Genomic DNA, 15,575 nt, shown 5'->3' on the forward strand with positions numbered 1-15,575 from the left:
GGGTTGCACGCCGCAACAATAGTAATTATGGAGCGGGTTGCACGCCGCAACAATTATTGAGGTTATGTGTTTGTATTTGAGTATTGATTCTTTATTCATTGTGAACCTAAGCTGTTTTTAGTTGTTACTCTGGATTGTTGTTAATATTGTATCTCCCCTTAGCATGTCTCCCCTCCCATGTTGTTAATTGCTTTGTATTCGATTCCGTGGTATATTTATAACTGCACAGGTTTACGTGGTGTCCGGTCTAGCCTCATCACTACTTCGCCGGGGTTAGACTAGACACTTACCAGCACATGGGGTCGGTTGTGCTGATGCTACGCTTCTGTGCATTTTTGCACAGGTCCAGGTTTTGAGGAACAGCAGCAGCAGTAGTTCGGAAGTAGGCGATTCATATTCACGAGACTGAGGTAGCCTTGCAGGCGTCCGCAGGCCCGGCGTCTCTTCTCATTGTTTTCTTTTAGACTGTTGCCTCCTTGTTTCGAGACAGACAGCTGTTATATTTCTTTCAGACCTTTGTATTTAGTTTATTCTTAGTGGTTCGTGAGTAATGTGACACCAAATCTTGGGTAGAGCTATTGTTGACTATTCCGTATTTTGATTCAGACTATAAATTAGACTTCCGCTATTGTTTAATTATTAAAATTCCATATTTCTTATAGATGCTAAAGATTGTTAACAGATTTATTTATTAATGAAAGGTAAATAAGTTGGCTTGCCTAGCTACCACGAGTAGGCACCATCCGATCCCGATGGTGGGAAATCCGGGTCGTGACAGGTCTAATAGAACTTTATGCAATTGTATGTAACTAAACTTGTAAATCCTCAAATTTTCTTACCAAATCGTTGACTATTTAAAATTACTTTTTTCTTAATCATAAATCATTAAGTTGAGAGTATTTTATGTCATAATTAAAATAAAAATTATTGCACGTTATCCACTAAGACTGCTATGATAGTAAATTTTAAATAAATCTCTCTTTTCGAAAGTATTTATTTATTAACTTTTGTTATCTCTTTACTATATAATAGTCCATAACTTTTTTATAATTATTTTTCTCAATATTATTTTTTCATGTTTACAAGATACAATACTTATTAATTTAATATCTCAATATTAGCTAGTAACTATTTACAAATAATTAGTTATCATGATTTTTTTTATAAGAATAATTAGTTATAATGATATTGTATGATGAATATATGTCAGTTTATTAACTTGTTAAAACTTAAAAATAAATGATGCTAGAGAATCATATTTAAATTGTGAATTATGTTTTTACATAAATTCTCTTTCAAATAGAAATCATATTAAATAAAAGGAGTATTTTAAGTAAAATATCAAATTATAATATTGAAATCCTTTCAAGATTTATTACTTGTTAAGAGATACATATAAGATTTCACATCGAATACATTACTTTTGATGTATGAGTTGTAACGACGTTGCAACTAATTTGAATATTACGATATATGTCATACTTTTCGTATTATTCATAGTCGAATATAATTTATAAATATTTTAAATAGATTATTTGTTATAATTTTGTGATTTCGATGTAATTTTCATAATTATTTTTTATTGTGTGCTATCTTAAAATTCTTGAAATTAGTAAAATTTAAAGATCCGTGGGACTTACGCCCCATGTCTCAGGGCTTACGCCTCGCCTCGTCAAAGGTAAAACGCCTCGCCTCTCGCCCCCGCCTTTTAAAACATTGGTAACCTCCGTTGCCTCCTTTAGCTTTAGCAGCTAAAAACAAGAAAAAGAACAAATTGTGGGCATTTAGGTTGTAGCTGATAATCAATATTGCTGTCTTTTCAACCTCTATCATGCCTAACTTCCTAAGTTTAAATTAGAGTGTGGGGTTAGAATACTGGCCCCTCTTTTTATTTTACTGTTCGAAATATAAATGCATGCCGGAGCAGATGATGGATAAAATGAATAAAAAAAAATAAACTAGTTGATGAATACATAGCATAAGCCCTTTGACTTTGAATGTTTGCAAATCATAATTTCACAGCAAAACTGAATGCAGTTGAAAATCCAACTTGGAAAAGGATATATCAGCAATAGTCATATGGTTGAGCAAAGAGAGGTATGTAATGCAAGTTGAGACGACTATTGTACCGTTGACCTGCCACCTGCCTTCACTTAATGAATATGGTTGGAAGAGTTACCCAAAACAGATATAATAGTATGAGCCGCTGTATAGTATTATTATGTTCTGAGATGGATGATCTTAATACTCCAATTCACGAGATGCAGTTATAGATATTGTTGGAAAAAATTATTGGGCAGTCTAACATAAAGGATGCCCATTAGCTAAAACTTCACCTAAACACAACTAATTATCTATGAACACGCCATTATAAGTGGGAAACAAACAGCGGCTACAGGTTGTGATAGAACATAAATCATGAGATTAAAGGAAACCCGGACAACACACAAAAACACACATGAAGATGATGGAAAAAGAATAAAGGATAGGAAGAATGAGATAAATTAACAATGAGACAAAATCAAAAATAATGTTAGGCTTTGGTTACATGTTCTCCTACTTAGTTAGCTATGGCTATTTCAGAATGGCAGAGGAATTTCCAACATAAGGTAAGGGATTGCTGCATGCCTGCTCTGATGTGTAACTTTGTGATGCTCTTCAAGATACAACTCCCAGAGACAGATGCTTGATATGAGATTTATGTGTAATGCAAAAATTTCAGCTTGAGAGCCTGAAAGAGGAGTTGGAGGTAATTGCTCTTGCTTTATCTTCTCGTGTTCTTTTGCGTTTCCGTACACCTTTGAACTAAATACACTAATTATTATTGCATCATGTAAAGAATACACATGCTTTGGAACAAAACATCAGCAATTACATTGTCCAAGCTACAATGGACCGTCCAGAAAATGGTATAACATCTTGGAAAACTATATTGATCAGTCCAAGAGGCACGAGACCATTGCATTGCTGGATTCAGGTCCATGATTATTTACACTAGGGATGATGTTAACAGGAGATACAAACTTAACGAACTCTTTGAGTTCTGAAAAGCTGCTGTGTTCGCTATATGGTACTTCATACCTGAGAGCAAAACAAATATGTTCTCATCAATCTATTGTGTTTAACACATGCTAATCAGAACAAACACATGTTGGTTCGGGAATTAAATGCCATCCATTGATCTAGTAACTTGATTCAATTATAATTACATATGTAGCTAGTTAAGACTCATACACAAAGTTTAGACAATGACCTGATGATAGTACCCTGCTGCCACCTGCTTCCAGTTGACTTCTTCTTTCCTTTACCAAATGACCAACCAGTTGGAGAGAAAGCAACAATAAGACTGTACCGTCCCTGGAGAAGTAACAAACTGTTACATCACCACTCAAATTTGGATCAATACATAAAAGCAAACACTTAACAAGTTAAAATCATCGAGCCATAGTTTCTGTATATGGTGGTGCAGAAACCTATTGGTTGGAGAGTTCTCAGTAAAATGTAATGGATAAGGCACATCGTAAGTACCAAAGGCTTTAGTAAAAAACACTTTATTTCCTGAGGTCAATGACAAAGCTAGTGTAGATTTAAGAAGCAGCCGGGAAAATTTCAGTTTTGGTAGAAAAATGACACAAGTACACAAAAAGTTTAACAAGAAGTAGTCCATCTTTACTATTGCTTAGCGTTCTAAGTAAAAGAAAGACGAAAGACATCCAAGAGTAATGCTAAAGCAATAACTTATACTTCCTCCTATTTATTTTATGTCACAGTGTCTGCAATTTTAATCGACTTCCACAATTTTGTCAATGATGAGGAAAGAGAATATTAACATAGTGGTTGAAAAGAGAGCAAACAGCACATCAAAGTTTAAGTGTGTATAATTTAATAGAATGGTGTCAAACATTTTGAAACGGCCCAAAATGGAGAATCATATTAATTAAAACAAAGTAAGCAACTATAAAGAGAAAAATATAGTATTCTTAGGTGCATGGGATGATTCGTTATTCCTGTGTGAATGCGGGATGCTTCGCGCACCGGGCTGCCCTTTTTAGGTGCATGGGATGATGGCATATAGGAATGAGGAGACGAAGTTAAACACAAATACTGAAAAAACTTAGAGAATGGCTAAAGGGTTTGAATGAGTGCGATCAAGACCAATAGAGGTGTACCATGAAAGAATTTAGCTCTAGAATTTTGTGCAAACATTTGACTAGATAGCTCTCTTGGGTCTTGCAGAGAAAGCCAACAACACCGAGAAAGCACCTAATTGATGTCAACGAACCTGGCATATTTGTGGTCTAGTACAAAGAGCACGTTGAACTGAAAAAGACAACTTATGAGCATAGACGGAGCCAGGGTTTGAAGTTTATGGGTTTGAACTTATCATTGAACATGTAGGTCATCTTAATTACTGGGTTCACAATTGCATATTTATACATATTTAATGAATTTTCTAATACAAATACATGGTCTAAGCAAAAGTTGTTGGGTTCGTCCGAACCAGTATCTAATGCTCTAGCTTCGTGCCTGCGTGGATACATGTTCAATACTTGTGTGTACAACTGTATGATATAGATACACGTAGTTTTTATCAACTTTCAGCATTTAATTTGCTGATTTCACATAAAATACTTATATCCATTTCACACCTATTAGACATGAGTATGCGAAAGCAAATGAATGATTTAAGTAATACAATATTGGACTTCCTCAAAACTGATAATTAAGTTGCTTCAACATTTTTTGTTATCGCTTGTCCCTTTAGGACTTGTTAAGTGAATCAAACAAACATTTGCAAAAAATTTACCCAAAATGTAGTAAGGAATTGGTATTCCAGCTTTGATAGATTTTCTGAGCTTGTATAAACTTTTCAATAATAACAAAAATAAGCGCCAAAGAGGTGTAAGGTATAAAAGTCTTAACTTGAATAAAGTGAAATGAATAAGCTTAGAAAACATGGAAAAGCAAAACAGTTTCTCTATTTTCCTTTATTGCCACTAGTTTAGAAATGCATGTAGACATGCAACCATTTTCTTGAAAGTCAATAAAATTCTGGATTTTAATTTTTTTAATGTAAGTGAGTCAAGCAAAGTTGTGATTTGATCATGGCTCTCCATTATCTCAAGACGTTAGTGGAACAGCATTAACCAAAACATGGCAAAATCTCATATGAATTTGGATTAGTTTAAGCATCCAAATCACCAAGTCACCTTCTTAGTTTCGGCTATATAAACTCGTAGTTACTCCATTCTCAAATACACCCAAAAAAAAAAAAAAAATCAATCCAGTCGGCCTTAGAATCCAATTATTCTCAATGGGGAGCCAAATAAAGAAGCAATTGCCTCAATTTGCTTCTGCTTTGGCATTTTTCTTGATTGCAACTTGCACTATGGCATATTCATCTGATTCTTATAAATCACCAGTTTCAACATACAACAAAGTACCAAGCACAGTAACCAAAAGTGACAACTATCATATCCAGCCACTGTCACAAGACAATTATGAAGTGCCACAAGCATCCAAGAACCACTACACAGTACCCTCAATGCCTAAGCAGGAATACAAGGTGCCATCTTTGCCAAATAATGGCTTCTACAACAAACCATCAGTTCCAAAAGATAACTACAAGAAGGTGCCATCTCTTCCGAATGATAACTACTACAAGACACCCTCAATACCTAAACAGGAATACAATGTGCCATCTTTTACCAAGAATGACTACTACAAGAAACCATCCGTTCCAAAAACTAACTATAAGAAGGTGCCATCTCTTCCAAAAGGTAACTACTACAAGGTACCCTCAATGCCTAAACAGGAATACAAGGCGCCATCTTTGCCAAAGAATAACTACTACAAGAAACCATCAGTTCCAAAATATAACTACAAGAAGGTGCCATCTCTTCCAAAAGATAACTACTACAAGATACCCTCAATGCCTAAACAGGAATACCAGGTGCCATCTTTGCCAAAGAATGACTACTACAAGAAACCATCAATTCCAAAAGATAACTACAAGAAGGTGCCGTCTTTTCCAAATGATAACTAATACAAGGTACCCTCAATACCTAAACAGGAATACAAGGCGCTGTCTTTGCCAGAGAATGACTACTACAAAAAACCATCAATTCCAAAAGATAACTACTACAAGGTACCCTCAATGCCTAAACAGGAATACAAGGCGCCAACTTTGCCAAAGAATGACTACTACAAGAAACCATCAGTTCCAAAAGATAACGACAAGAAGGTGTCATCTCTTCCAAAAGATAACTACTATAAGGTAACCTCAATGCCTAAACAGGAATACAAGGTATCGTCTTTGCCAAAGAATGACAACTACAAGAAACCATCATCTTCTCCTCCTCCACCTTACTACTATAATTCAGCCCCTCCTCCTTCACCATCACCACCACCTCCTTACTATTATCAATCATCCTCAATTCCTTCCTCATCACCACCTCCTCCATACTATTAAGTCTTCATCTTTCATGTTCAACATGTTTCCCGGAGGTCCTTCCTCAGCATAAAGCATAATTCTAAGGGATCTCATTTTGTGAGTTAAAGGCACCAAATCAAAATTTGTAATTCTTCATTTATTTATTTTCTTTTCCATTTTTTTTTTGGTTAGGGTTGCAGGTGTTATACCATTTAACTTGTATGTTTGATTGTTAGTAGAGAATTATTCAATTGAATACAAATTCTTTTTTGTTGAAAGTTTATGTACTACTATCTTTTATCTCTCCACCAATTGTAGCTCGACTGGCACTATTGGGATTGCAAAAGTTCAGTATTATCCAAACAAATTTAGCCAATTATTGAACTGATCAAAGATGGAATCGCACAGCTTGCAGGCATAATAATCATACAAAGTCATTTATCTATTTTTATTAATATCATATACTCACTCCACCTAAATATAAGCACTATTACTATTTGAAAAGATCAAAACCAGCTTTTTTCCCATCTTCAAGATACTTAAAGCATCAGATTGGGGCTGCATCAGAATTTGGAATCATCACAAAACACTTGGACATCAAAAAACTTACCGCATACTGGTTGGAAACATACTTCAATCTTTTGAAGCTAGCCAGTGTCCACATAGGCACAACATGAATTTGGCTTTCCTGCTCATTTAATGTGAAAAACTGCATATCTTCTCGAGGAAAACCCAGACACTGCAAAATGCGTAACTTTGATGCAGTGATATAGACTTTCTTCTGTAGAGCACGAGCAACCTCAACAAACAACCTCTCTTTTCCTGAACCAATTAGTGCAGAAACCATGAGAAAAAGCCTTCAGATGAAAGCATTAGACATAAGATACTAGGTAGCTTTTGAGCTTTTGGTCATAATATTACCGAGCAATGTAAAAACTCAGACATGAAATCTACCTATAGTATAGCTACCAATGAGAAACAAGGTCTTCGAGTTGAAAGTTTCAGCTTGTATTGATTCAATAACAAATTGAATAACAGCCTCCTGTTTTGGAAAGTCATACTGCAAGGCGAGCAAACTCTTAGAGCATTTGAAGTATTTAAGGAAACATGCTGATAATACACTGAAATGTATCCAACTGTATAAACAAGAGTTTCGCAGTATCTGCTTCTCAAGCCATACAGAAAGAGTACCCAATATTCAAGGGGATATTTGTTAATATGACTGTTTTCTGCTCATTGGTCCAGAGAAAATAGAGCTTGTACCGTGTTTACTTAAATACGTGTACCTTAACTGATAGCCAGGACACACCCAAAAAAGCAGCATGTGTTAGAACTATTAACTACTAAATACCATAATATCGATATATTTGGCATTCAAATACTTGATATTCTACAAGTTAGTAGTAACTTCCTAGTTCCTATAACTACCATATATCCATTTTATCTTTGTCATATTTAGCATGATAATACTAATAATTGCTACTCCCTTTTGTCCCATTTTAAGCAACCAAGATCGACTAGGCTTTAAGTTCAAATTTGGTTTGGCCTGTGTATTATATTTTATTTTTTTTTTGATTTGCATCGGGTGTCCGAGTCTCTAAGAGCCCCGACTAATCCCGGGGGTGCACAGGCCCTCGGCAAGGAGTTTCCCGCAAGTGCACCACGGTTAATTCAGGTTTTACCCAGTCCGATGGCCCTCAGGAATTGTTTGCACCCAGTGGGTTTCGAACTTGAGACCTTGAAAGGGAGCAAACCCCAAGGCTCAAGTCAATTGCCACCATGGCCTGTGTATTATATTCATAATTATAACATAAGAAATAGTTAAAATATCGCATTCCTGCAAGAATTGAATTTATAATGAATATAAATTTTAGAAATATGTGAAAGTTTTATGTGATATTACTATTTGTAGGAGAGTGGAACATTATGGATCAGTACAAAATAGGAAGTGCCGCCACATAAGCAAGCACGTAACTATTGGTAGGTTATTTGACTTCATGACGATGAATATTATCAATCTAAAATACCTGAGGGTCACAGTATGTTGTATCTAGGATGAGAGTGTGGACACCACAAGTCTGCAAGATTGAATTCCTTGTCATTTCTTCACAAAATCGAAAATCCCCCGTGTGCAGGACAGCCTATTGCATGAAACAAACAAGATATCCTCACAAGAACAATCAAACTAGAACTCAGAAAAAGCATAGGGTAAACCGATTTGTACCACACCTTACCATTGGGTGGCTCAAAAAGGATTATTAGGGAACCCGGGCAATGGTTTGCATCAAAGCATATGACATCAATTCCTTCAATGTTGATTTTCTGGTTGATGGGTAAAACTTGTATCTTGTCCCATGGGATTCCAATCTTCAGATTAACAAGCTTTGCCGTAATTGAGGAACAATAAATTTTTCCATGACAGAAGGACTTGGTAAGCCCTTGATAATCTACAGAGATATAGGACAACAAAATTAAAAGCTGGACTGATAAGCTAATTGCTGATCACATAAGCGTCAAACTAGATTATCATATACACATATAAGGACGCATTCTAACAGTTCTCGATCAATGCCATACCAGCAATCAATCGAGTAAGGACTTAACGCTGAATAATATCTACATGATGATATCCTCATTACAAATGTAACATCCTGAAATAACTCTTCCAACTAAAAGATACAAAGAGTTATCAATTGACTTTCAAGATAGAAGAGGAAATTCTATTCAAACAGGAGAAAAAAAAAAGTAATCCAATTTCTAAAGAAATATAAATTTATATGTGGTAACCATTGGGAAAACCAGCAAATAATTTAGTACAGCATGTCCTATAACATGATCATGGAGAATAAGCTCAAACGAAAATGAAGATAAAGCAACCTTGACAACTTCATTTTAATGACAAGCACATGAAAGTAAATGTGCTTCTTTGTAATTGTTAAACATCTAATTACTCAATCGACTGATAGTGTACTTCAAAACTTCTGCAAGTAAATACGTGAAAGCTCTAAAATAGAGTCGTCAATATGGGCTTGGCCCGTTAGGCCAGCCCAGCCCAACCCGTAATTTAGTAGGGTTTGGCTAGAGTTTTTGGAGCCCATTTAAAAATGCGGCTTTTAAGCCTGACCCGAGTAAGCCCGTGGCCCATGAGGCTTGACTGAGGCTAGGTTGGGCCGGCCTGTGGGCCTAGTAAAAGTATTTATTTAAAATATATAAAATATAAAAAGTATATGATACTATAGCATCGGAATCAGCATTTAGCATTGGTGGGTGTGTTCTTACCAAGTATAGAAGTTGCATCCATCATGAAAATATCCAAACACTTGTTACTACTCGAAATTGGTTGCACGGCTTTTCCCAAACTCAAACTAGTAATTCTTTTTTATGTGAATTTGAATATTATTAGTTTTTAAAATTTAATTATTCTTAATATTTAACTAATTAATATTGCATATAAATTGAAGATGTAGATGAAAGTGAAGATGTTAAGACAACCTTGTCACAAGCGGATTCGAAAGTGTTTGATGAAGATGATGTGTTGGATATACCATAAGCATCATGGACGTTCTCTCGAATAGTTTGTTTTGAGTTATGACTTTTAGTGAATGAAATATAGTCTTATCTTTTACCTTTTTAGTGTTTATTGTGATATATTGGAACAGTATAAAAAGTTATTAAGTTTTGCGAAAATTTTCCAATAAGATATGTTTTAACTTTTAAATATTTATCTTTTTCTACGTCAGCACTTAAAGAAAAAATATAAATTATATTATAAAAAATGATGGGCCGGCCAGTGGGGGCCCGCGGCCCACATAAGATTGGGGTGGGCTAACCATTATGAGGCCCACCAAATGGTGGGCTAGCCCAGCCCAGCCCAGCCCATCGATTGCTAAAGCCCACATGGGCTGGGCTAGCTAGCCCGGCCCGGCCCATATTGACAGCTCTACTCTAAAATCTCACTAGAGGGTCAAAGTCAAACCACTTATTGCCTCCATCTCATTTTCATTGTAGTTTGACTTAACACGGTTATTAAAAAAAGAGCCGAAATTGTTAATTATTGAGCATTTGTTGCAGGAAGAAAAAAATGGACTTTTGTGTACTTGGACTGCAGAGAAGTTGTATCATAGAGAATCAAAAGAAGGTTCCGCAACTTTTTTTATCCTTTAAAGGAAAGTGAACACACTTTTAGAAATGCCCCTACAAGCACAGTTAAAGGAGACTGGCTTGCGAGCTGATGCTATTTTCATTGTTTCTATTTGTGTTGGTTCAGCTATAAACATTTGAAAATATGGTTAACAGAAGAGGTCTTACGATCTAAATGGAAGTGGCTGAGGAACCAATGAGAACAATCTCTTCTCAAGTACTTGAAAGCGTCCTGCAATGATGGAAACAAGACACTTTTAGCAATTTACATCCTAGCAGTTGTAAAAAAAACTGGTCCTTTATTGACATACTGCAACAATTTTCATTAGCAATAACCAAATTCCCAATAAGATGAGATTATACAACTAGACTACTAGTTAAGCCACTAATACAGTATAAAATACGCATTGGCATTGCTTTGAATCAGCACTGTACTCCATTACTATGTTGCTCGGACTCTCCAAAAGTGTTGTTGCACCCGTGTCGGATCCTCCAAAAATGCACTAAATTTGGAGGATCCGACACGCACCCAACAACATTTTTGAAGAGTACGAGTAAAATAGCTCCATTATATGAAATTCAAAAAAATGTGTGCATACTATGGAGAGCTTCCAGTAACACATGTGCATTATCAGCATCCAGCTTAAATTTGGTAAAACAGATGCTGTTGAATAGTAAATTATGCAATTTTTCCAAGAACTGGGATGACACAAAAGTACATGCAAGTAGGTTATATTTAGGGTATTTACCACTCGGAATGGTGTTCCTGGTACAGAACACCACATAGGAATATCTTTAGATTTTGCACTCTTGGCTGGATTTTTCTTCTGAATTCTCTTACGGGAAGCATCTGAACAAGTTCTTCCAACCTCCGTTTGTGCCCTTCCAGTAGAACAAACTCTCTTTCTTTCCGAAACAGAACCAATAAAATAATCTGTTATCAACTTGCTTGGTTTAGTATCGGCATCATCAGGTACAACTTTTGTCACATCTCGCCGAGCTACTTTTTCCTTGGCAGTTTCCTTTCTTAGCTCCAAAATAGAGTTAATAATCTTTTTCCTCGGACCAAGAGCAGTGATGCCAATGCTAAACAAATCCTGCAACGGAACTTGAAATAGTGGAATTAAATGGGCGAAAATACAACCAACAGGAGTACCAAGTTAAGCTTAGTAGTTTGAGCACCAAGTGTAATAAACAGTTTTAATAGTTTGGTCACCAAATCACATAAATAAGATAACAGTGGAAATAACAAGCACAACTAAGCAAAGCCTCCCTTTACAAGTCCAACTTGGAATGGATTTAGTTTGAACGAAAGAAAATTTGACTAATTGCTTTTGCACAGAAATCACCAAGAGAAGCATGTTCCATGAATACATGGCAGAGAAAAAGGTCTTGATTTACAGGATATGTGAAATTGCCAGGTATTTTCCCTCTAGGGAAGAAATTCAAGTCTTGTGTTTACCATGATCTTTTTTGGCTTGAGCCTAAAGCAATTTCTATTTGGGCACAAGAATTTACAGAGAACCTCCAGCAGTACTCAAACAATAATAACCAGAGAAATGTCACTTCAGTTATCTTTTAAATGATTCTTCAAGACTACTCTTTTTTTCAGTTCTCACTGTTCCGGCCTTGTTCTGAACCTCCAACGGCCAACTCCAAATAAGATCTTGTAGTTCAAAACTTGTAATGAGAAACAAACAATGAGATTGATGGTTATGATATACATTTTTCTTTCATGTGTCTGAGGGTGTGCATTCAAAGGAGGCAAAGGCTGCACCATTTTGTAGAAGGGAAAACATACGAAGGAGAATCCTTGAGGCCATGCCCTCACCCTGTCCCTGAATATCCCACCTTTGGTGCCATATGGCCAATTAGAGAAATAATTGCCCTTCACATATTACCTAGGGACATAAACACATCAGATTGTTTCAAGTTTTAATATGCTCTAAAGCATTTTAACCAGCCTAATTCCGTCTTTAAAACTTTATGCTTACAACAGAGTCTTTAAAGATAACCATGAATAATAACCACTTAAAGATTACAGGTGCATTTGTGCATAAAAGCTGGATGTAATCTTTGTTTCTTTTTTGGTACAAAAAGCTGGAGGTAATCACCCTCACGGGCACAAGAGCACTTTCCAAAGCAAAGAACTCCACCAGTAACAGCCAACAAAAACATAAAACTTATACTTCCTTCTGTGTTCCCATGACTTTAGAGATATTTTTAGTTTTATAGTGAGCACAAGGATATTAGTAATGAAGAACAATAAGTAAACCTCTTCCGTGAGGGATTTTAAAGCGTCCCAATCAATCTCCTCCCGAACAAAGATTTCTTCATATTTAGCAAGTCCAAGATTTCGCAACCATTCCACAACAGGTGATACATGGACAATCTTTTTAGGAGATTGACATGGGGAATCATTAAGCACTTGCCCAGGACACTGAAAAGATACATCATTATTGGCAGTAACCACCTGCAAGATGATCAACAAACTCCAACTTAGGTAAACCAAATGTAACTTCCCATATCTACATTAAAAATCAGGAAAGACTGGTAACGTCACTGATGAACTATAACAGCAGCAGTGACACTTGAACTAGAGACACAAAAAATGGGAAATGCAACTGAAACGATGACATGGAAATACATTTATTTTTTTAGGTGTTGAATTAGGCCCAAATTTTATGAAAATTTTATACCTTTAAGTAACAAAGATCATACAGTAGGAAATGAGGATTAGACAAAGAGCATCTTACATGAGCTGGAGTCTCCTCATTGTCAAGGCACTCATTAGTGTGAACCTCTCGCATGTCACCACTCAAATCTGAAATATCAGCTCCACAAAGGGGGCAACAAACGAGACCATATTCGTCCTCTAAGCCAAAACACTCTACACGATCTCCTTCATCCTCCTCCTCGCCACATAATTTGAGCAGCAAATCAAGCTCAGAGCACTCCTCCGATCCCTCCTTTCTCTCTTCGAATCCGCCATCCGAATTGAGTAACCTCGCCTCTATCGACTTAAACAAGTAACCCTTCTTTAATTCTTCCTCGTTCTCCGTTCTTTGGGTCCTAGAACAACCATCTATAGTCGATTCTATGCTATCCAATCCATGACACAAATCCAAATCCTCAGAATCGGACTCCTGTTTCTCGGAAATTAGTGGCTGTTGTTTTGGCTTCTTGGTAGGACGAGAACTATCCAATTTATGACCCGAATCCGAATCCTCAGCACACTTTCCAACAACAATTATGTTCTCCTTGCCTCCGTGTAGTGGATGCTGTTTTGGCTTCTTGGAAGGTCGAGAAGCACTGGCAGTATTATTATTATTATAAGGTGCAAGAGGCTTACGGGAGGGAATTGCTGAGGTGGGTTTTGGCAATCGGAGCTGAGAAGGAGATGGATCTTGAAAATCGTCATCGTCCGCGAGAGCTGAGGGTAAGGATTGCGATTGTGAAAGAAGAAGGGTTTTGTTTAGGGTTTTGGGGTTGGAAGCACCGGCCATTGATTGGAGGAAGGAGAAGCGTCAGGAGAAAGAGGCAGTAGGTAGTGTGTGAGTCGTGCTTTCAAATTTGTAATGAAGACCCGTAGAAAACAAATGGAGGGAACCGCCAAAATTCAATCGGTGTGGACCTAACTTGATTAATGGTACCTTCAATGTTTAAGGTTACATATAATTACATTTAGTATATCTAATTACCAATTCTATATCATAAGATGTTTTAATTGTACATTAATTATAGCTTATATCACTCCTTAATTTATGGTACTGTATATTCCTCTATATCCCCGCCACCTACGTTTCTCTCTCCTAAACCCACACTCTCACCCACGTATCACCACAGTGTAATTACACCAAATTACTCCACAAGTCAGTTTCGCTTCAAAATGATTCAACATTATTATCAGACACAAATCTTGAACATATTGTATTTGGTATTGCATCTAACGAGAAAGTATGGTCTACCAGGAAAGAATTAGTTAAAATGTGGTGGAAGGATGGTTCAAAAATGAGGGGTTGTGTTTTTCTTGAAAAAATGCCATCCAATTACACAAATAATACTACAAAAAATGATTTTTTTACCTCCGATTTGCATTTCTGGGGACACATCAAGATTTAAATATACGTTTAGCGGTGGAACCCCATCAGCAATTCACGTTGCACGAGTTGTGACTGAGACGGTGGCACTAAATCATTCAAATGTCAGGTGGTATGTTTTTTGATTGGGTGTTGTTGTAAATAATTGAGAATATGGTTTGGAGTTTATATCTCAATTTTGAGGGGCTTTGGTGAAGATTAGACTTGGTTTTGGCTGAATTTTAGATTGAAAATCGAAGAAGAAGACATGACATACATTATATTGCAGAAATTGTAGATAAATTGTAGAAAAATTGTAGACTGTTGTTTATTTATTTTTGATCTTTGTGTTTTTGTGTTAAAAGTTTTGATGGGAGCTTGTTATTCCACTTCGTCTGTTTTGGAGCTAACTTGTGCAGAGGAGAAGATGTTTTTTAAGTTATATATATTGTTATACCTTTAAATTCAATGGTTGTATTGTATTTAAAGAGGTGTGAATTTGTAGAATAGGTTAAATGTGAGGAATGAGTCAAATAAGGCTCACAATGGCTTGTTTTCTACATTTAATCTATAACAAAATTACATATCATTTGAAAAATTAATATGAAAATACAGAATTTCAATGTTTCTACAAATTATCTACAAAATTTCTTAGGAAGATCTATCCCTTCATCATGTTTTTTTGGATTCCATATTTTGCATAGCAGTTTCGTAAGGAGTAACAAGAGCATATAGGAGAATCATAGAATTGTAGCATAATCGGGATTTTCAACATAATTGCGTTTTTTGCAGAAGATTTGTAGAAGTTTTAGTCGTTTTTGATTTGTGAAAACAAAAAACAAAGCATCTACAATCAGAATACAAATAATCTACAATTTATCTACAAAATATCTACAAACTGGGTACATTGAATTTTAATATCC

The 15,575-nt window shown here is 36.0% G+C and overlaps 2 protein-coding genes across 2 annotated transcripts; one reads left to right on the forward strand and one right to left on the reverse strand.

Annotated features, from left to right (window-relative positions):
• Positions 1-2,470: 2,470 nt before the first annotated feature.
• Positions 2,471-14,143, reverse strand: LOC109241936 (DNA cross-link repair 1A protein). The gene is made up of 10 exons (XM_019408766.1): positions 13,330-14,143; positions 12,849-13,046; positions 11,323-11,670; positions 10,742-10,805; positions 8,663-8,880; positions 8,461-8,574; positions 7,388-7,493; positions 7,044-7,255; positions 3,254-3,357; positions 2,471-3,081 (listed from the first exon to the last, which is right to left on the reverse strand). Exons 1-10 carry the CDS (start codon positions 14,077-14,079, stop codon positions 2,937-2,939), a joined length of 2,259 nt encoding a protein of 752 aa, XP_019264311.1. The 5' UTR covers positions 14,080-14,143; the 3' UTR covers positions 2,471-2,936.
• On the forward strand, positions 5,215-6,711 carry LOC109241937 (extensin-2-like). Its single transcript, XM_019408767.1, has one exon. The coding sequence runs from the start codon at positions 5,315-5,317 to the stop codon at positions 6,044-6,046; it is 732 nt and encodes a 243-aa protein (XP_019264312.1). The 5' UTR covers positions 5,215-5,314; the 3' UTR covers positions 6,047-6,711.
• Positions 14,144-15,575: the final 1,432 nt, after the last annotated feature.

This window comes from Nicotiana attenuata, unplaced genomic scaffold (genome assembly GCF_001879085.1).
Source record: "Nicotiana attenuata strain UT unplaced genomic scaffold, NIATTr2, whole genome shotgun sequence".
Classification (NCBI taxonomy): Eukaryota; Viridiplantae; Streptophyta; class Magnoliopsida; order Solanales; family Solanaceae; genus Nicotiana; species Nicotiana attenuata.

Bases quoted from the DNA above. Each gene is read 5' to 3' on its own strand.
- LOC109241937 (XM_019408767.1), top strand. From the start codon at position 5,315: ATGGGGAGCCAAATAAAGAAGCAATTGCCTCAATTTGCTTCTGCTTTG.
- LOC109241936 (XM_019408766.1), bottom strand. From the start codon at position 14,079: ATGGCCGGTGCTTCCAACCCCAAAACCCTAAACAAAACCCTTCTTCTT. The intron at 3,358-7,043 runs GTAAGTTTTTTG...TTACTTCTCCAG, and splicing joins ATGTTTCCAACCAGTATGCG to GGACGGTACAGTCTTATTGT. The intron at 3,082-3,253 runs GTCATTGTCTAA...TTTTGCTCTCAG, and splicing joins CAGCAGGGTACTATCATCAG to GTATGAAGTACCATATAGCG.